General features: G+C 31.6%; 4 protein-coding genes across 5 annotated transcripts in view; 1 reads left to right on the top strand and 3 right to left on the bottom strand.

Moving 5' to 3' along the window:
• Window positions 1–15,651, bottom strand: part of LOC149896742 (uncharacterized) — a 349,544-nt gene that overhangs the window by 25,650 nt on the left and 308,243 nt on the right. The gene's annotated exons all lie outside the window — the stretch shown is intronic.
• On the bottom strand, window positions 1,640–7,697 carry pall (F-box protein pallbearer). 2 transcript variants are annotated; one of them, XM_090117207.1, is made up of 9 exons: window positions 7,435–7,697; window positions 6,199–6,326; window positions 5,248–5,368; window positions 4,726–4,918; window positions 4,016–4,131; window positions 3,580–3,667; window positions 3,220–3,309; window positions 3,003–3,116; window positions 1,640–2,627 (listed from the first exon to the last, which is right to left on the bottom strand). In XM_090117207.1, the coding sequence occupies exons 1-9, from the start codon at window positions 7,516–7,518 to the stop codon at window positions 2,359–2,361; spliced, it is 1,203 nt and encodes a 400-aa protein (XP_089973333.1). In that variant the 5' UTR covers window positions 7,519–7,697; the 3' UTR covers window positions 1,640–2,358. The 2 variants fall into 2 exon arrangements, with proteins under 2 accessions (XP_089973333.1, XP_089973332.1); XM_090117206.1 differs by having other exon boundaries at window positions 3,003–3,119; window positions 7,435–7,696.
• On the bottom strand, window positions 8,291–11,723 carry LOC149896745 (uncharacterized). The gene is made up of 3 exons (XM_090117246.1): window positions 11,527–11,723; window positions 10,639–10,919; window positions 8,291–10,301 (listed from the first exon to the last, which is right to left on the bottom strand). Exons 2-3 carry the CDS (start codon window positions 10,900–10,902, stop codon window positions 8,340–8,342), a joined length of 2,226 nt encoding a protein of 741 aa, XP_089973372.1. The 5' UTR covers window positions 10,903–10,919; window positions 11,527–11,723; the 3' UTR covers window positions 8,291–8,339.
• Window positions 13,377–15,539, top strand: Fdx1 (Adrenodoxin-like protein 1, mitochondrial Ferredoxin 1). The gene is made up of 5 exons (XM_090117312.1): window positions 13,377–13,600; window positions 13,675–13,726; window positions 13,908–14,014; window positions 14,396–14,536; window positions 15,215–15,539. The coding sequence occupies exons 1-5, from the start codon at window positions 13,507–13,509 to the stop codon at window positions 15,316–15,318; spliced, it is 498 nt and encodes a 165-aa protein (XP_089973438.1). The 5' UTR covers window positions 13,377–13,506; the 3' UTR covers window positions 15,319–15,539.

Genomic DNA, 15,651 nt, shown 5'->3' with positions numbered 1-15,651 from the left:
CACCCAAATGTAGTACATAATTAGTACCTAGTAGTAGTTAGAAGTATTCGGGCCCAAACCCAAGGCTTCATACATTTAATCGATAGGTACCTACTTCAAAATGTTTCTACATATTTTATAACAGCAAAGAATTTCTAAATAATAATGGCCATGGGCAGCTCTATATCTCCTTTATTAGGCAAGCTTTGCCGCGCCGTGTACCCTCGAATAACGCTGGAAAATACAAGTATGTATTTTTATAGGTAATACCGCATTTTAACATTCGTACGAATAGCGAGGCAAATATCAAACATGCATACAACGGACAGTCATTAGATATTCGCTTCGCTATTTGCACGAATGTGTAAACGCAGCATATTATTATTCTGCTACACAGCAACATCACTGCCGAGTATCATCAAAATCTGTTCAGTGGTTTTCGAGTGAAAGAGTACCTAAACAAGTTATATTCTTACAAACTTTCGTATAATACAAGCGACCTTATAGATATCAATCTCAAAGGTCAAAATAAAAACTCAAGACTTTGACTGGCATAAATAATAACACAAAACGAATGTTCAAATACTTTTATTCAATCAAGGCATATTTACACCTACGCCATACGACACGCACTATCTCGTTTACAATCTTGAAATACTACAAAATACAAATACATATAAATATTTTAATATACATTTTAAATTAAGGCCTACGCAAAAGATTTCCATATACTTTACAGCACTCTCTATGGTAAAAGGTCACTTATAATATTGCATACAACTTACCCATAGATGGCGTTGTTTTAAATCTCCACTTAAAATATAAACAATTACGTTTTTTTTTTATAAATGTAGCTTTTTAATGAGTTTAATTTCAAAATTCTGGTGTGAAAAATAAAATAATAACTTGATCGAATAAAATAATTTATCTTAATACTATAATATATTGATATCTATATTTTTATAATATGTACTATGTTAAATCCCTTTTGCATAAGCCTTATTAGGAATATTATAAAAGCCACCAAATATAATTAAGTATAGGCTATATTAAAATTCATAAACATTTTTATGTTTAAGAAAGAATATACAAAATGCAGACTATGAAAGATGTAGGAAATGAAAATTAGTAGCTTTTTAATTGAGTTTTGTGACAAAATATATAACCCAGTACAAATAACTATGGTTGAAAAAATGTTTATGAATTTGTACAGGAATTTCAAAATTAGCGATACAGTAGGCGGATAAAGATTACAGACAAACTATAAATATAATATAGATAAAGAAGATCCTATTTTCTGGAGAATAGAAGATCATAATATGTAATGCTATTCATGAATAATGAAAATCCTACTAATATTATAAATGCGAAAATTTGTGAGGATGGATGTATACGTGTATGTGTAGGTGTGTATGTTTGTTACTCTTCCACGCAAATACTACTGAATCGATTACAATGAAATTTAGCACACATATAGAGGGAGGGAACTTGGATTAACACATACACACACACAAACTATATTTTTTTTAAGTGTTCAATTACTTTGATTCGTCTTCTTTTCTTATTTTAAAGCCTGAATCCTTATCTTAGAAATAGAACAAATTCTTCTAAACTTATTTTTTTTAATTAATAACGTATAAAATAGGATCTTAAATGTCTATAATAAGTGAATTATTGCTTTTATAGTTTATTTATTAGACTTATGAGTAATTTTGAACACAATTTAAGACCCGTGAAAAATACCAAAACCTTCTTATGTTGAGAAAATTTGTAATAACTTACAATAAGATAATAATCATAGAAAAGTTAATTTCTGAGTTTTTTCTTAGTATTTTTTATACTTCATTACTCTAATATTTAAGTGATAAATATTAAACAAAGGCATTTCATTCATTAATTTAACTTAAAACTTTCAAAATGTATTAAATATTTCACTACATTTAGTTACAATAAAATTAAGTATTAAACAATTAAAAAAAACGACGACTTTTTAATACTTTTTTTTTAATAAATAATCAAGAGAAGGTTTTAGTTTTTTCTCTGTACCAATTAAAATTATTATTTTTAATTTCCTATCTTTACGGGCCATATTAAATCGCATGTCATGCAAGTTTGAGCAAATATATACATAAAATAAACTAAATACTTTCAATGAAAGGTTAAAGGTCTACCTTATAAACATCTTACAAATTACTGGGTCGATTAATTGTATATTTTAAATATATATTCTATACAAATGAAAATGGACACGTTTTTTATTAATTTTGTTTTTTTTCACCGGCCTAGGAAACGCTAGCACAGATAAAACAAACGTCAAACGACCATAGACAACTAAAAACTTGAACACTATATCGAGCATAGACAAGCAACCACAGACAACTAATCCAACTTTTGTTTTTTGCTTTCCGTCTCTTCCAAATTCGAATTTGGCGGGCGTTTCAATTTTCCTTCGAAACTTTTTGACAGATTGCTCAAGTGTCGTATTTCGTTCGTTATTCCGCGTATTTTCGCCATGGTGCATTGAGTTTTCTGTCTTGGACTCTGGCTCGATGTAGATGGCAGTGGGTTCGATTCCGTCTTATCGCTAACGTCTTCAGACAGGCTTGGCAGTTTTATGAGCGGTTTCCGCGGCTTGATATTTGGCAACACTGAAAAGAAACGGAGAATTAAATAAGAATACTTTCATATTCTTATTTAATGTAAATTATGGGGTGTTATTGAGAGCTATTGAATTTTTTTTAAACACAGTAAAAAAGTCATTTAACTAATTTATTATGATAAAATATATGGAACGATATAACTCGCTCGTTAATAGATTTAATCGAGTACAGACAAATTAATAAGTAAAGAGTAAGTAGGTTTCTAATGGTAAACATTTTTTTAAATGGATAGTTTTGCGTTTATTATTCGTTATATTCAAAGTTACATTCTCGTTTCGTTACATTCAAAAGTACAAATTAATAATATTACAAAAAGTCGAGATGTAGATATTAAAGATAATAAAGTATAAACAAATATCTCACATTTATTCGATGTCCGTTTGGACGTGCCGATCGGCAAAACGGATAGATCCAATTTGATTTGACTCCCGAAATGTCGCAACGGTTGTGCTGATGACGTACCTTCTGTGGCCGCTGCTGCTGAAAGAAAAAATAATAATAAGTAAATAAATTCATATTCAATGCATTGATAGAAAAACAATATTAATTCAAAATGGCGACCATTGACCATAGAGCTCACCAGCTATAACTTTCCCGCCAACCGCTTGATTGGTGTGTGTCAATTCGCTATATTTTATATCACATTCTTCGATACGCTTCTTTAAATCCGCTGAAAAATAATAAAATTCATATGTTATTTTACACTTAATCACTGTCACTTTAATCTTTAATATATAAATCTCGTGTCACAATGTTTGTCCTCAATGGACTCCTAAACCACTAAACCGATTATAATAAAATTCGCACACCATGTGCAGTTCGATCCAACTTGAGAGATAGGATAGTTTAAACATGTAGGTACCACGGGCGAAGCCGGAGCGGACCGCTAGTAAAATTATAAGTCAGTATTGAACTGTTCTGAAAGTATTTTTTTTCTTACCAATAGCGGAATCCTGGTCCCTTTGCCGTTTATTCATATTGCGTATAGTTTTCCTCTGACGCCAAGCGATACGCTTGTATTCGATCATCTGAAATTCGTAAGGGGACCACGAATAGTTTGTTCTTGTATGGAAATGCGCATTTATTTTTATGAAAAAATAAATAAAAAACTGGCTTGGTGTTCTGTATTTTTTAGATTTTTTTTTTGTATGTTTATGGATTGTCTTGTTTGATGAAGAACAACTTTGACTTATGTGTTATGGAATTAGTTTTTTATAACGTTAAATTATCCAAATTGAAAGAAATATAAATTTTTACAAAAATAGTTTTTTACACATTTTTAATTGACTAGTGTTCAAATTAAATACAATTTTGAGGTGAAAATGTTTGTGTACGTTTGTTACTCATCTATTGATGATAAAATAATACAATCTCACCCGTTTATAAAACTTTTTGTATTGTGACGCCAAGTATAACGATAGTTTAGCGTTTAGTATGGACCGTCGGCGGAGGTGCAATATCTCTTGTCGCATCGCTATTGGTGCTAAAACACCTGAAATATAAAAAAAATGTGTGCGTGTACTGTGTTACTAGTGTACACACGTAAGAAGTGAAACTTTTTTATGACCTTATTTTTCAAAAAATAATTTACTATATGCAACTTTACAGAAATACGTCGAATCACGCGTGGTAGGGATAAGAAAAAGATGGCGCGTAACGGAAAAATGTCACGCGTAACGAAAAAATGTTACACTAAATTTTTTTCGAACCTCTATAAAGAAGTTTCACTTCAAAAATACAAATATCATTACTTTTGATGTTTTTTTACAAATCTGTGCATTTACATCTTGATGAGCGATTTTTGTTTTATTAATTAGCAATTGAGTAGCAAATTATTACTTTAGCATACTCAACTTTTCTGAAATTCCTACAATGCCTATTCAGTATAATATTCTGTTACAATATGAATTACATAACTCATTACACAACTTAAAGAAAAGTAAATATAGAGCAATGATTATTATCACAAAAAAAATCTGTTTATCTGTAAATTTCTTCGCACAAATCTCAAAAATGATTAAGTCATCACCAAGTTGAAACCAAACATAATAATGAGATTACATGATAAATATCATCTCGTTATTACCTTGCGACGGTCTCGGCGGTGGCATGGCAACACCTTCTTGCAATCTCTTACGAAACGCTGGCGATATTTTATCGTCAAAATGTTCGATTGCCATACTAGATATATCTCTTAACTCTTGCAATACTTCGTGGGCACGGGGCGGCGTTTTCGATGTCTCCACTATGCTTAACACGCGTCGGATTTCGTCTATCACCTGAAAAAATAACAAAAAATGTGACAAAATATTGTGAGGGTAGTTTGAAAAAAATTGGAATAACATTTGCTGGTATTGCGAAAATATGAGGAAAATACGGAAACATTTGCAGTTGGTAAAGTAACCTTATAAGTTATAACTATACAAATCGGGGTAATTGAGAGTATTTTTTTTTGGCGATGTCTATAATATATTCTCATATTCCAACAGCTTTATAGATAGAAAAAAAATTATTGATTGACTGAATAATTGTTACACACTCTTTTTTAATTACTCCTTCAAATCCAAACAAATTTAGGTACTTTTTTTAAACAAAATTACAATGTTACCTTTCCTGGTATGAAGCAGCAGATACCACTGTCAATAAATTTCGAGTATGTCATGTTGAGCATTGAAATCCTCGTTTCAATGGATGTCAAAATATCACAGTGTCTTGCCAATGGGTGATATCTGTGAACAGAGTAATTTTTATAAATAAATAAATAAATAAATATTTCAGGACAATTTTCACACACGGCACGATCTGATCCCATACTAAGCTTTCGCTTGTGTTATGGAAACCAGATGGCTGATAAACATACATACATAATTTTAAATAAATACTTATATAGATAATTAACACCCAGACACAAAGCAAACATCTATGTTCATCACACAAATATTTACCCCGGGTGGGAATTGAACCCACAACCTCTGGCTTTGAAGGCAGGGCCACTACCAACCGAGCCAACCGGTCAGTCGAAATTATTATTGATATTTTCTTATTAAATAGCACTTAAAATACACAATTAAGTTAAAGGTAATGACTCTAAAAAAGGGTTTTAAGACAATATACATTTTTATAGGGGATTATGTATTTTTTTAATGAGGAATGTTGTCATGCCATAACCATGAAGTGCATGCAATTACAGGCAAAAATTAAGTTAATAATGAAATTAAAACATTTATTATAGGCAACATTTAAGCCTTTATTTATGAAATAGCAATATTTATTTAGGCTGATATTAGCTAATAATAACAGCATTGAAATCCTTGTTTAAATGCTCTTTCTAATTTATTTGATTTTCATGCATATAAAATATGATTAGTTTTTGCCAGCGGCTTTGCCCGCTTTGTCTAAAATCTTTAATCACTCTATCTATTACAAAAAGAAACTGCATTAAATCCGTTGCATAGTTTTCAAGATCTATGCATACATAGGGACATAGGGACAGGAAAAGCGACTTTGTTTTATACTATGTAGTGATATCTATAACAGAGAATAATTATTATTTATTTACCTGCGCTCAGACTCCCGACGCGGCAGTTGCGCCTTCACACTCTTCAACGCCAAGGCATGCCTCCTCTCTATCATAAGGAAGCCGCGGTTTAACATACGCATGCATATATCGTTGAACGCTTTTGATACCTGGAAAACATATTGTTTGGATATAATTATGCATTCTTCGTGACAAATAATTCAACACTGCTTTCCGAATCAATGGTAACTAATTGTTAAAAATAATATGTAATGATGATTCTAAGGTGCTTCTAGAAGAAGTCTAATTGAATAAATAAATGTTTGATTTTGAAACGCAGAAAAAAATAGTCTAATTGAGTAGAATATATAATTTATAGCCACAGTTATTTAAGCATTGTACTGCTGCAGCTGATACAGTTAAGATTATTTTGCTAGGCTAAAATTATCACCTAGGAAACATGATTCAGTATTGACTATTGAGATTCAGTATTGAGAGTTTAAATATTCGTCAAGTTATATGGTTTTAAACACTGTGTCACGGGAATTTTATGAACGGTAAATTTAGAGCTAGCGCGCACGAGCAACTTTGTCTCCGCAACTATTTTGTCTCTCCCATCAATTGTATGGGGAGTTGCGTCGCTACGTGCGCGCACTTTCATACTAGCCCATGGGTGGAGAGACAAAATAGTTGCGGAGACAAAGTTGCTTGTGCGCGCTAGCTCTTACCTGTATATTGTATAATTATTTTTATGTGAGTAAATAAAGCCTGCTGCTTTTGTAATAAAGTATAATTCTAATACTGAATAGGTTTCTAGATGCGCTGTGAAATTTCGAATATTTAATATTTATTTTGTTACTGGTTAAATCATGACATTCAGTGGAAATATATTGACTTTAACAATTTACTGGCTTTAATATTGCTTCAAGGTTTTCAAAGGTGTGATACATAATTATATTATATAATAAAAAAAACATGAAGATGTAGAAAATAAGGCAAATACTCTGCAACTAAATACTTAGTTACATTTTGGGCTAATATATTATTTCATTGTGTTTATATGTAAGTTACTCTACATTCAATGAATTCACTATAAAACCTCCAATATAATAGTCCAGAGCAAGGCATTACATGCATTTTGTTTGGACATATTCTATTCTTGTAAACTTGGTACCTTCTCGAATAATTACGTGTTAATTATAGACCAATACTTTTCAATGTTCAGATAACATTTGTAACAGTAAAATATTGTCATATCTATAAATAAAGACAACTTACCAGTCTGTTTCTAGCAACTTCATCGTAAGAAAGATACGTTAGTATATTTTCAATCACAACGACTGGAAGACTTAGGAAATCCATTTTGTCACAAAAATATCACACAGCACCAAAACGGACACGCTTATTCACATTGATCTCACAACAAATCTTTACTACATTTACTAAATGTTTACATAAAACAATAAAGCATTTTGAGTTTTCCCGATGTTTCTCCTAGAACGTCGAGCAAGCTATTGCTGTAATCTATTTTCTATGTTCCTTCTCTTTCATTCACATAAGCTTTAGCTGTGTTTGAGTGAGAAAGAAACATATAAGGCGTGCGATATCAAAAAATAAAAACTGACAAATTGAATCACTGCATTTTTGACAGCTCAGACAACAGTACCTTTTGTTTTTTTTTTAATTATTGCCTATGCACAAATACGAGATATTTCGCCATAAATGCAATTTAAATAAAGCGTTTGGATTGTGTGTGGTTTGGATTATATTCTATGGGCTCATTTTAATTCGTAGGCATTAAATATACAAACAAATTTCCGAGCAGGAGCCGTATTATGACCCCTTATTAGTTAATTCCCTGGATTGAACTGACTGGCAAATTCATATTATGATCCACTTACGATCGTAATAGCCATAGCTGGTATAAACATATAATTTATAATAAATAATTAATCTATAAAATTATAACTGTTGTGTTGCTAAGCGTAAAACTCGAGAACGGCTCGACCAATTTGGCTATTTTTTTTTAAAGAAGACAATAAGTTCCTAAAGAGAGAAAAAAGTTTAAGGGGCAATAACTTAATAAGGTAGAACAACATCTGCGGGCAGGTAATATAAAATTAAAAATAAATCGTCAAAACACCAATAATTTTAATTTCATTTACAATCAACATATAACAACATTAAGATGGGAGATCACAATGTTTTTTCTTAACATGAAAACGTAATGACGTATTGTACTTTGTAGCAAACGGACACATTTCGCATTTAAATCTCTTTTCTGTGGAATGTTTATATTTGTGCTGAACTAAGTTAGCTGGCAAAACGGTTGCATAATCACATTGATCACATGAATACCGTTTCTTACCCGTCATGTGCGCTTCTTCATGGTACTTTAATATATACTTATTCATCGTCTGGAACGGACACTGGGTACACTGTAACTTAACACCCTGGTCTTCATGCTTACGCTTATGTTTCTCCATTGCACCTTCATAAAACGTCTTATATTTACAATTCTCAAAATGACAGTTCAACGTAGTCGCGTTCTTATGCCTTAAAATATGCTGAGTCATACTCGCTCTATTATTCGTAACATATTCACAAAATCTACAACGCATGCTGTTATCTGTATGCGCATCTTTCATGTGCTTCTGTAATTCGTTGCCAGGTATTATTTCGCCACACACTGTGCACTGTGTTTCGGCTAGGATGTAATGGTTCTGCTCGTAATGCAATTTCAATTGATTCCAAGACGTATAGTTTTCTGGGCACTTTGTGCATTGGTATGTATTCGGTATATCAGCATCTTCTTTTTTAATAACTACATTATTTGTTTCTTGTGTTCCCTCCGTTCGCCTATGAGCTAAATCAAAATGTCGACTTAATTCAAACTCGTCAGAGAATGTTTCAGAACATTGATCACAGGTTTGCAATTCACTATTTGGACGTTTGTTTTGATGCTTAAATACAACATGGCGTCTGTAACTCTCCTTCGCTTTGAACACTTTTTTACAAAATTGACAAGTATAAGATACATTTAAATGGACTCTTAAATAATGCAGCTTTAATTGACGTTTATCATTGAAACCCTCGTTACAAATATGGCAGAAAACAGTCTTCGGTTGAACAATCTTGTGCGTACATCGTAAATGTTTGCCTAGACCACTTTGGGACGCAAATATTAATCCACAAATTGTACATTCTCTTACCAATCTTTCGTGGGTATGATTTAAGTACAGTTCTCGAGTATCAAATTGCTTGTTACACACATCGCAATACGAACCCTTGTCATGTTTTCTTCGAATGTGGCGCTTTAAGCTCTCTATTTTATCATAAGACAAGTTACATATTTTACATTTCAGGCGAAAGTTATCCTTAAAGGCGTTATGCTTTCGTCTCATATGCAGTTTTAAATAGTTCAAAGATGAAAAAACCAACGGGCACTCAGCACAACATATCTCTCCTGTTTCCGTGCTATTCACTTTCCCAATATCTTGTCCAATTTCTTGATTCTTGCTTGTTTCTTCATCATTTACCCTGTGTTTTCTCTGTACATGTCGTACATAAGTTTCACGTTTACCGAATCCTTTCGGACAAAACGGACAGTTGAACCACTGATCTGCTATTGGCTCGTCTGATTTGGAGTGCTTTCTTTGTATGTGTACTATTAAACTTCTGTATTTATCGTATGTCAGGCCGCAGTCCTCGCAAATATGCTTGAAGGACTCTTGAAAAGAGCCGTGTTTTCGTCGCATATGCATACGCAATCTAGCCATGCCTTTAAAGACTAGTGCACACACATCGCATGTTCTCTCTTCCCTGTCATCAGGTGTGGAATTCGGTCCATGCTTCCTTCTAATGTGCGCTCCTAAACTGTTCTTCGTCTCATATGACATGCCACAATAATCACATATATGTTTAAACAACCGTCTGAACACCTTGTGCTTTCTTTTCTGATGCATTCGTAATGTTTGTGGCGTTCGAAAGACTAGATGGCACACTTTGCAAATTGATTTATCGTTGACAATATTTTCAAACGTTAGAAGGGTAGCTTCTTTATTATCTTGTTCTAGTTTGACTATGGGCTCGGGCTGGCTGTCATCACTGTTTGTACCCATCATTAAGCCATGATCATTTGCAAACTGTAATAAGAAATAAATTATTCAAAAAATGTCTTACAAAATACCTCAGAGGGTAGTATAGAAGATTAAAAAATAGTAGATGGAAGTTAAAAACATAAAGAATTATAAATAATAAGAAATAACATTAATGTAGTTGTCTGCTAATTCAGATAAACATTTGGTCTGTATCTGGAATGGTAGTATGATGTTTTTGTTTTAATATTTAAATTTCAAATGATGCTTTAACAAGGTGATTTTTATATAAATCCAATAACAACAACATCTGTACAGTTATTCAAACAGTTATGTATGTTTTTACAATTCTATATTATAGAAATAAGTTTTCAAACATACTCACATCATTAAAATCCAATTCAACTTCAATATTTTCAACTTTTATATTTACTTCTGGATCCAATATAGAATCAGACGATGGATCGAACACAGCGACTGTTGGTAATTTTACGTTTTCTTCAATATCTTTGAAAGGATCTTCTTGTTTTTTCTTTTTCTTTTTCCTTTTTGGCTTTATTTCGTATGACATTGGTTCATCTGGCAAGAGTAAAGTGGGATCCTTTCTTTCGTCGATCTTTTTGACTTTTATATCAACTTTATCAGTCATTGTTGCCTTTTATGTATCTGAAAAAATGTAACAATTTAATTTCAAGACTTTATATATTATGTTATGGCTGAAAAACAAAATATTTTTACTAAGAGGCCTAACTGTAATGTGGCTTGTATATATTTTAAACAATATTAGCCTGCCGCCTGTGGCTTCACACTCTTTATCTACAACCAACAACTTTATACTAAAACCATCACCAACTCCTCTTTCTATTAAAATAAATGGCATTCCATTGCATTGTTTTAAAGATCTAAATACACAGACACACAGACAGCGAAAAGCTTTGTTTATACTATGTAGTGATAAAAAGCCCCAGTCCTTAATGTGTGATTTTTAAAACTAAAGTAGGCCGTGAACAAAAAATGATTTCTTTTATCAAAACATACGTTATCAAAAGACATGGATTGACAGTGTTATTGATAATAGAAAACTAATGGAATAATTCTATGTGATAAGAGAATCTTACAAAAATAGAATGGATAAAAGATAAATATAGGTAAGTATTCCTAAAATAGATAAGTAGGTTTATTTTTAACTTTATGAACAATTGAATGGTAAAAAATCACAAGTACAAGGTTAAAAAGTCTTGGAATATACACGTCATTTGGTCATAAAACTTACCGACTAAAAGCTATCAAATTCACAACACCAATCTTATTACGAAATTATAATTAATTATTACTATATAATGTTTAAATTTAATATCTATGTTACATTGTACTTTTTATGAAAATGCAAAATTAATATCTAAATTCTAATTAAAATTATATTTTATTGTATGAAAAATAGGCAGATGCCTTTGATTAATGATGACATTGACATTTTGACTTTTGTTTGAGTGGCGACTGGCGAGTCCTCTTTCCTTTCCGTTCCTTTCAGTCTCTTTGAGAGCTAATCGTTACCATATCTTAAAATTAATTTCAAAAGACCAAGTTTATTCTGTATACAAAGAAAGGTGGTTTTAGGCGCGGGACATATACAAGCGGCGCGGCGCGCCTCGGGCGCGCTGCCGGCGCGCATCGGGCGCGCTGTTGGCGTCCGAAAATGATATTTATATAGAGTGGTTAAATGCATTTTCTTCATGCATAATTTAGTAAAATTATGTTTTTTGTGCTAAAAGAGATTAACATTAATTTGAAAGTAACGATTTTGTTTTGATAATTCCTTGTAAGTAAATAGCGAGGATAACCCCACGATTGCAAATATATCTTTGTTGGAAATGTTGGAATTTACTTGGAAAATTTTATAGTACTTTTAAAGTAATTTTAAAGTAGTACTGGTGTAATGATGGAAGAAAAAAAGGTTAAAATAACACAAAATTTATATTGTACTAGCGGTCCGCCCCGGCTTCGCCCGTGGTACATATTTCGCAATAAAAGGTAGCCTATGTTCTTTCTCAGGGTCTAAAGATTATCTGTGCCAAATTTCATCAAAATCGGTCCAGTACCTAGTTTATGCGTGAAAACCATACATACATACATAGTACATACATACATACATACATACATACATACATACATACAAACCTTTCCTCTTTATAATATTAGTATAGATAAAATATGGTTTTCAAACACAGGTTTACATTTAAACCATATAAATCTTATCATTAAAATCTCAGTTCAAAAGTATTTACAGTACTGATCATTCCACAATATTATTACAATTACAAATAAATAAAAAACACAATCAAAATCAGGATTATCTTTATTTCTGACATTGTAAATACATGGGAACTTTCATTATGCTCTTCTTCATTTTCACTTTCCCTACTGCCATCACCTGTGTAAATCATTTCATCGATTAATTCAATTCACCTTTAAAAACAAAACGAAGAAGGGTATGTAATAGCAGCTCTATATAATTCCACACAGAGAGAACACATTTTTGACTGACAGGCTACCGTCTCCTACCACCCGATTTGTTTTTGATTGTGTATGACCGTGAATTGACCTCTATTTGGATGCGATGGGGGAAGCGCGCCTGCGGTACGCCTGCGGTACGCCCGCGGCGCAACCGTGGCGTGCCGCCTCGTCGCCTTTCCAAAATTCTTTCATACAAAATGTATAAGAAGGACGTGGTGCAAAACAGATTCAAGAGGTGCGCTTATGGCACGCCCGCGCCCGCGCCGCTTGTGTTTGACCCGCGCCTAATGCTTTGAAGAAAGGATATCACAGAGCAAGTCTGAGCATTAAAGTTGGCTTAATGCTCTAAGTATTTTGTAGACCCGATATTTAAAATACCAAAGTGCTTTAAGTTTTTACAAATTGAATGAAATCAATATAAAATAGCACAGAAAAATTTATTAGAATATTAGTGAGATTCTTAGGTGAGAATAATATATAAAATATCATAGGACTTAGAGCATTAAACCAACAAAAATATAGATTAGAGATTTTTATAAAAATCAGCTGATACTGCCATGAAGGCATGAAGTATTGTTGACATTTTTAATTCACACATTGACATTGTTGACAATAAGATGTTTGACTTGTTTGTCATTCGTAAATGTTCAATCAAAATAACCTCTAAAATTTTGAATTTGAAAGAAAAATAATACAGCTTTAACAATAAATGGTGTTTGGATTATGAAATATTATCAAAATGATTCGTTCTTTAAGATGTCTCAATCTAACAGCACATAAGGTCAGAAAAATCGCACAGTGCGTACAAAAAAGCCGATTTCATGTATCTGCAGGTAATATAATAATTTAGTGCTCAATTTTGTACAAAATTTACGTATTGGAACTAATGATTATTATTTTCATTCAGGTCTAAGGCATGGTGAATACGAATGGCAGGATCCTAAGTCAGAAGACGAAGTGTAAGTTTCGTAAAAATAATAAAAATACTTCTTTCAAGCGCTGTTTCAAGTTATGCCTGTGTTTAATGTTTCAGTGTTTGTTTTTGTATACTTTGTTCAAAGGCAAAGAATATCATAGAAAATTAATAAGTGATTATTTTTAATTTGTGAAAATATACTTAAATGATTAAACTGTTTACAGGGTAAATGTAGTGTATGTTGATAAAGATGGTAAAAAAACCAAAGTTAGAGGTAAAATAGGTGATAATGTATTATATTTAGCACACAGATATGGCATTGAAATGGAAGGTTAGTTTTATTTATATATTTTTGCTGATTTTTCAATCCTTGGTTAAAACTTATTCGTCAAATAATGTATAAAACTACCATTTAAAAACGTATTCTAATTGCCAGTATTTGACAGTTTACGAGACATTTTAATATTATCGTGTAATACTTTATTGGACGGATAGGTTTTAACCAAGCATTGAAAAATCGGCCCTTAAACTAGTAACATCATTATTGTCTCATATATAAATGCAATTCTTATTAATAATAGCAAATATTACTTTAGATATAAGTAAGTTAACTTACTTGGTAGTAGTTTATCAAGTAGTAACTTACTTGGTAATATTTTTGCTATATTAAATTTTTTATCTTTCATTTAATATTTAAATTTCTTTTTTCTAGGAGCATGTGAAGCTTCACTAGCATGTACAACATGCCATGTTTATGTAAATCATGATTATTGTGATAAACTACCCCCATCTGAAGAGAAGGAAGATGACCTTTTGGACATGGCTCCGTTTTTGAAAGAAAATTCTAGATTGGGTAAGATTTCTTATATTTTATATAAGCATTTAATATAGGTCTGCGTACTGTTACTAAACATTTTTATAATTTGCTATACAATATATAAACTTAAAATATATGTTTATACAGTTTAATATATAGTTCAAGTTTGAATACAAAATTAATATTCATAATTATCAAGTTACAATTCTAGCAACCTCCGTTACTAAGATAATTGTATGTATTTAGAAGTTAACAATCCCACCACTCTTTCAAATGTCAATAAACTATGCAATATTTGTCAAGGAAATGCAATTAACATTAGCAATTTGTATCCATTGAGATAATATTACTACGTATGGAGTAGACACCACGAACAAAATCTGTGCGCCATTTTTTTGCTCTAACTAAGTTTTAAAAATTATTATCTAGTTAGGTACTTAACGATGAAAGTTATTCCTTTGCACTTTTCCGTATTATTTGTATTATTTGTGCAATATCGTAACACACACGAAGGCATGTTTGATGCGTTTCACTTTAAAACCATTAAAAAATACCGCTCAACATACGTCACATGACGTATGTTGAGTGGAACATAAGTGATGTAGGCGGTGTCATCTCCATATTAATATTATCTCAATGTTTGTATCCCACTTTCAAGCTATATTAAAAAAAAAATAATGAAAATTTAAAAAACTGCTTCTTTTTTTTATAAAGGTTGCCAGATCACTCTAACCAAAGACCTTGAAGGAATGGAACTACAGTTACCGAAAGCCACAAGAAACTTTTACGTTGACGGACATAAACCAACTCCACATTAGTGATTAAAATAAAACTAATAAGCCATTATGAGTCCTTAAAAGTATATTTTTAATATATACAAAAAAGTATTTTGATCTTTAATTGCTTTGAGCACCAAAATTGTTTGTAAAATTGTTGTAAGCATTGTAATTATTTCCATATGTAAATAGTAGTAGTAGGTAAGAATGTTGATTTACATTACTTGTAGTACTGTAAGATATTAAAAATGTGAACAAAAATGTCTGTTTTTTCATTAACCCAGAAAAGACATAGTATACAATAATAGCGTACAATCTTGAAATAAATATAATTGTATATTGCTCTAACATACAGGGTATTCCAAGAAGTAGTTA

The sequence above is a fragment of the Colias eurytheme genome, chromosome 27 (assembly GCF_061535395.1).
Source record: "Colias eurytheme isolate Ceu_HAF_F1 chromosome 27, ilColEury1 Martin Lab GWU primary, whole genome shotgun sequence".
Classification (NCBI taxonomy): Eukaryota; Metazoa; Arthropoda; class Insecta; order Lepidoptera; family Pieridae; genus Colias; species Colias eurytheme.
This window is presented reverse-complemented; position numbering and strand designations above follow the sequence as displayed.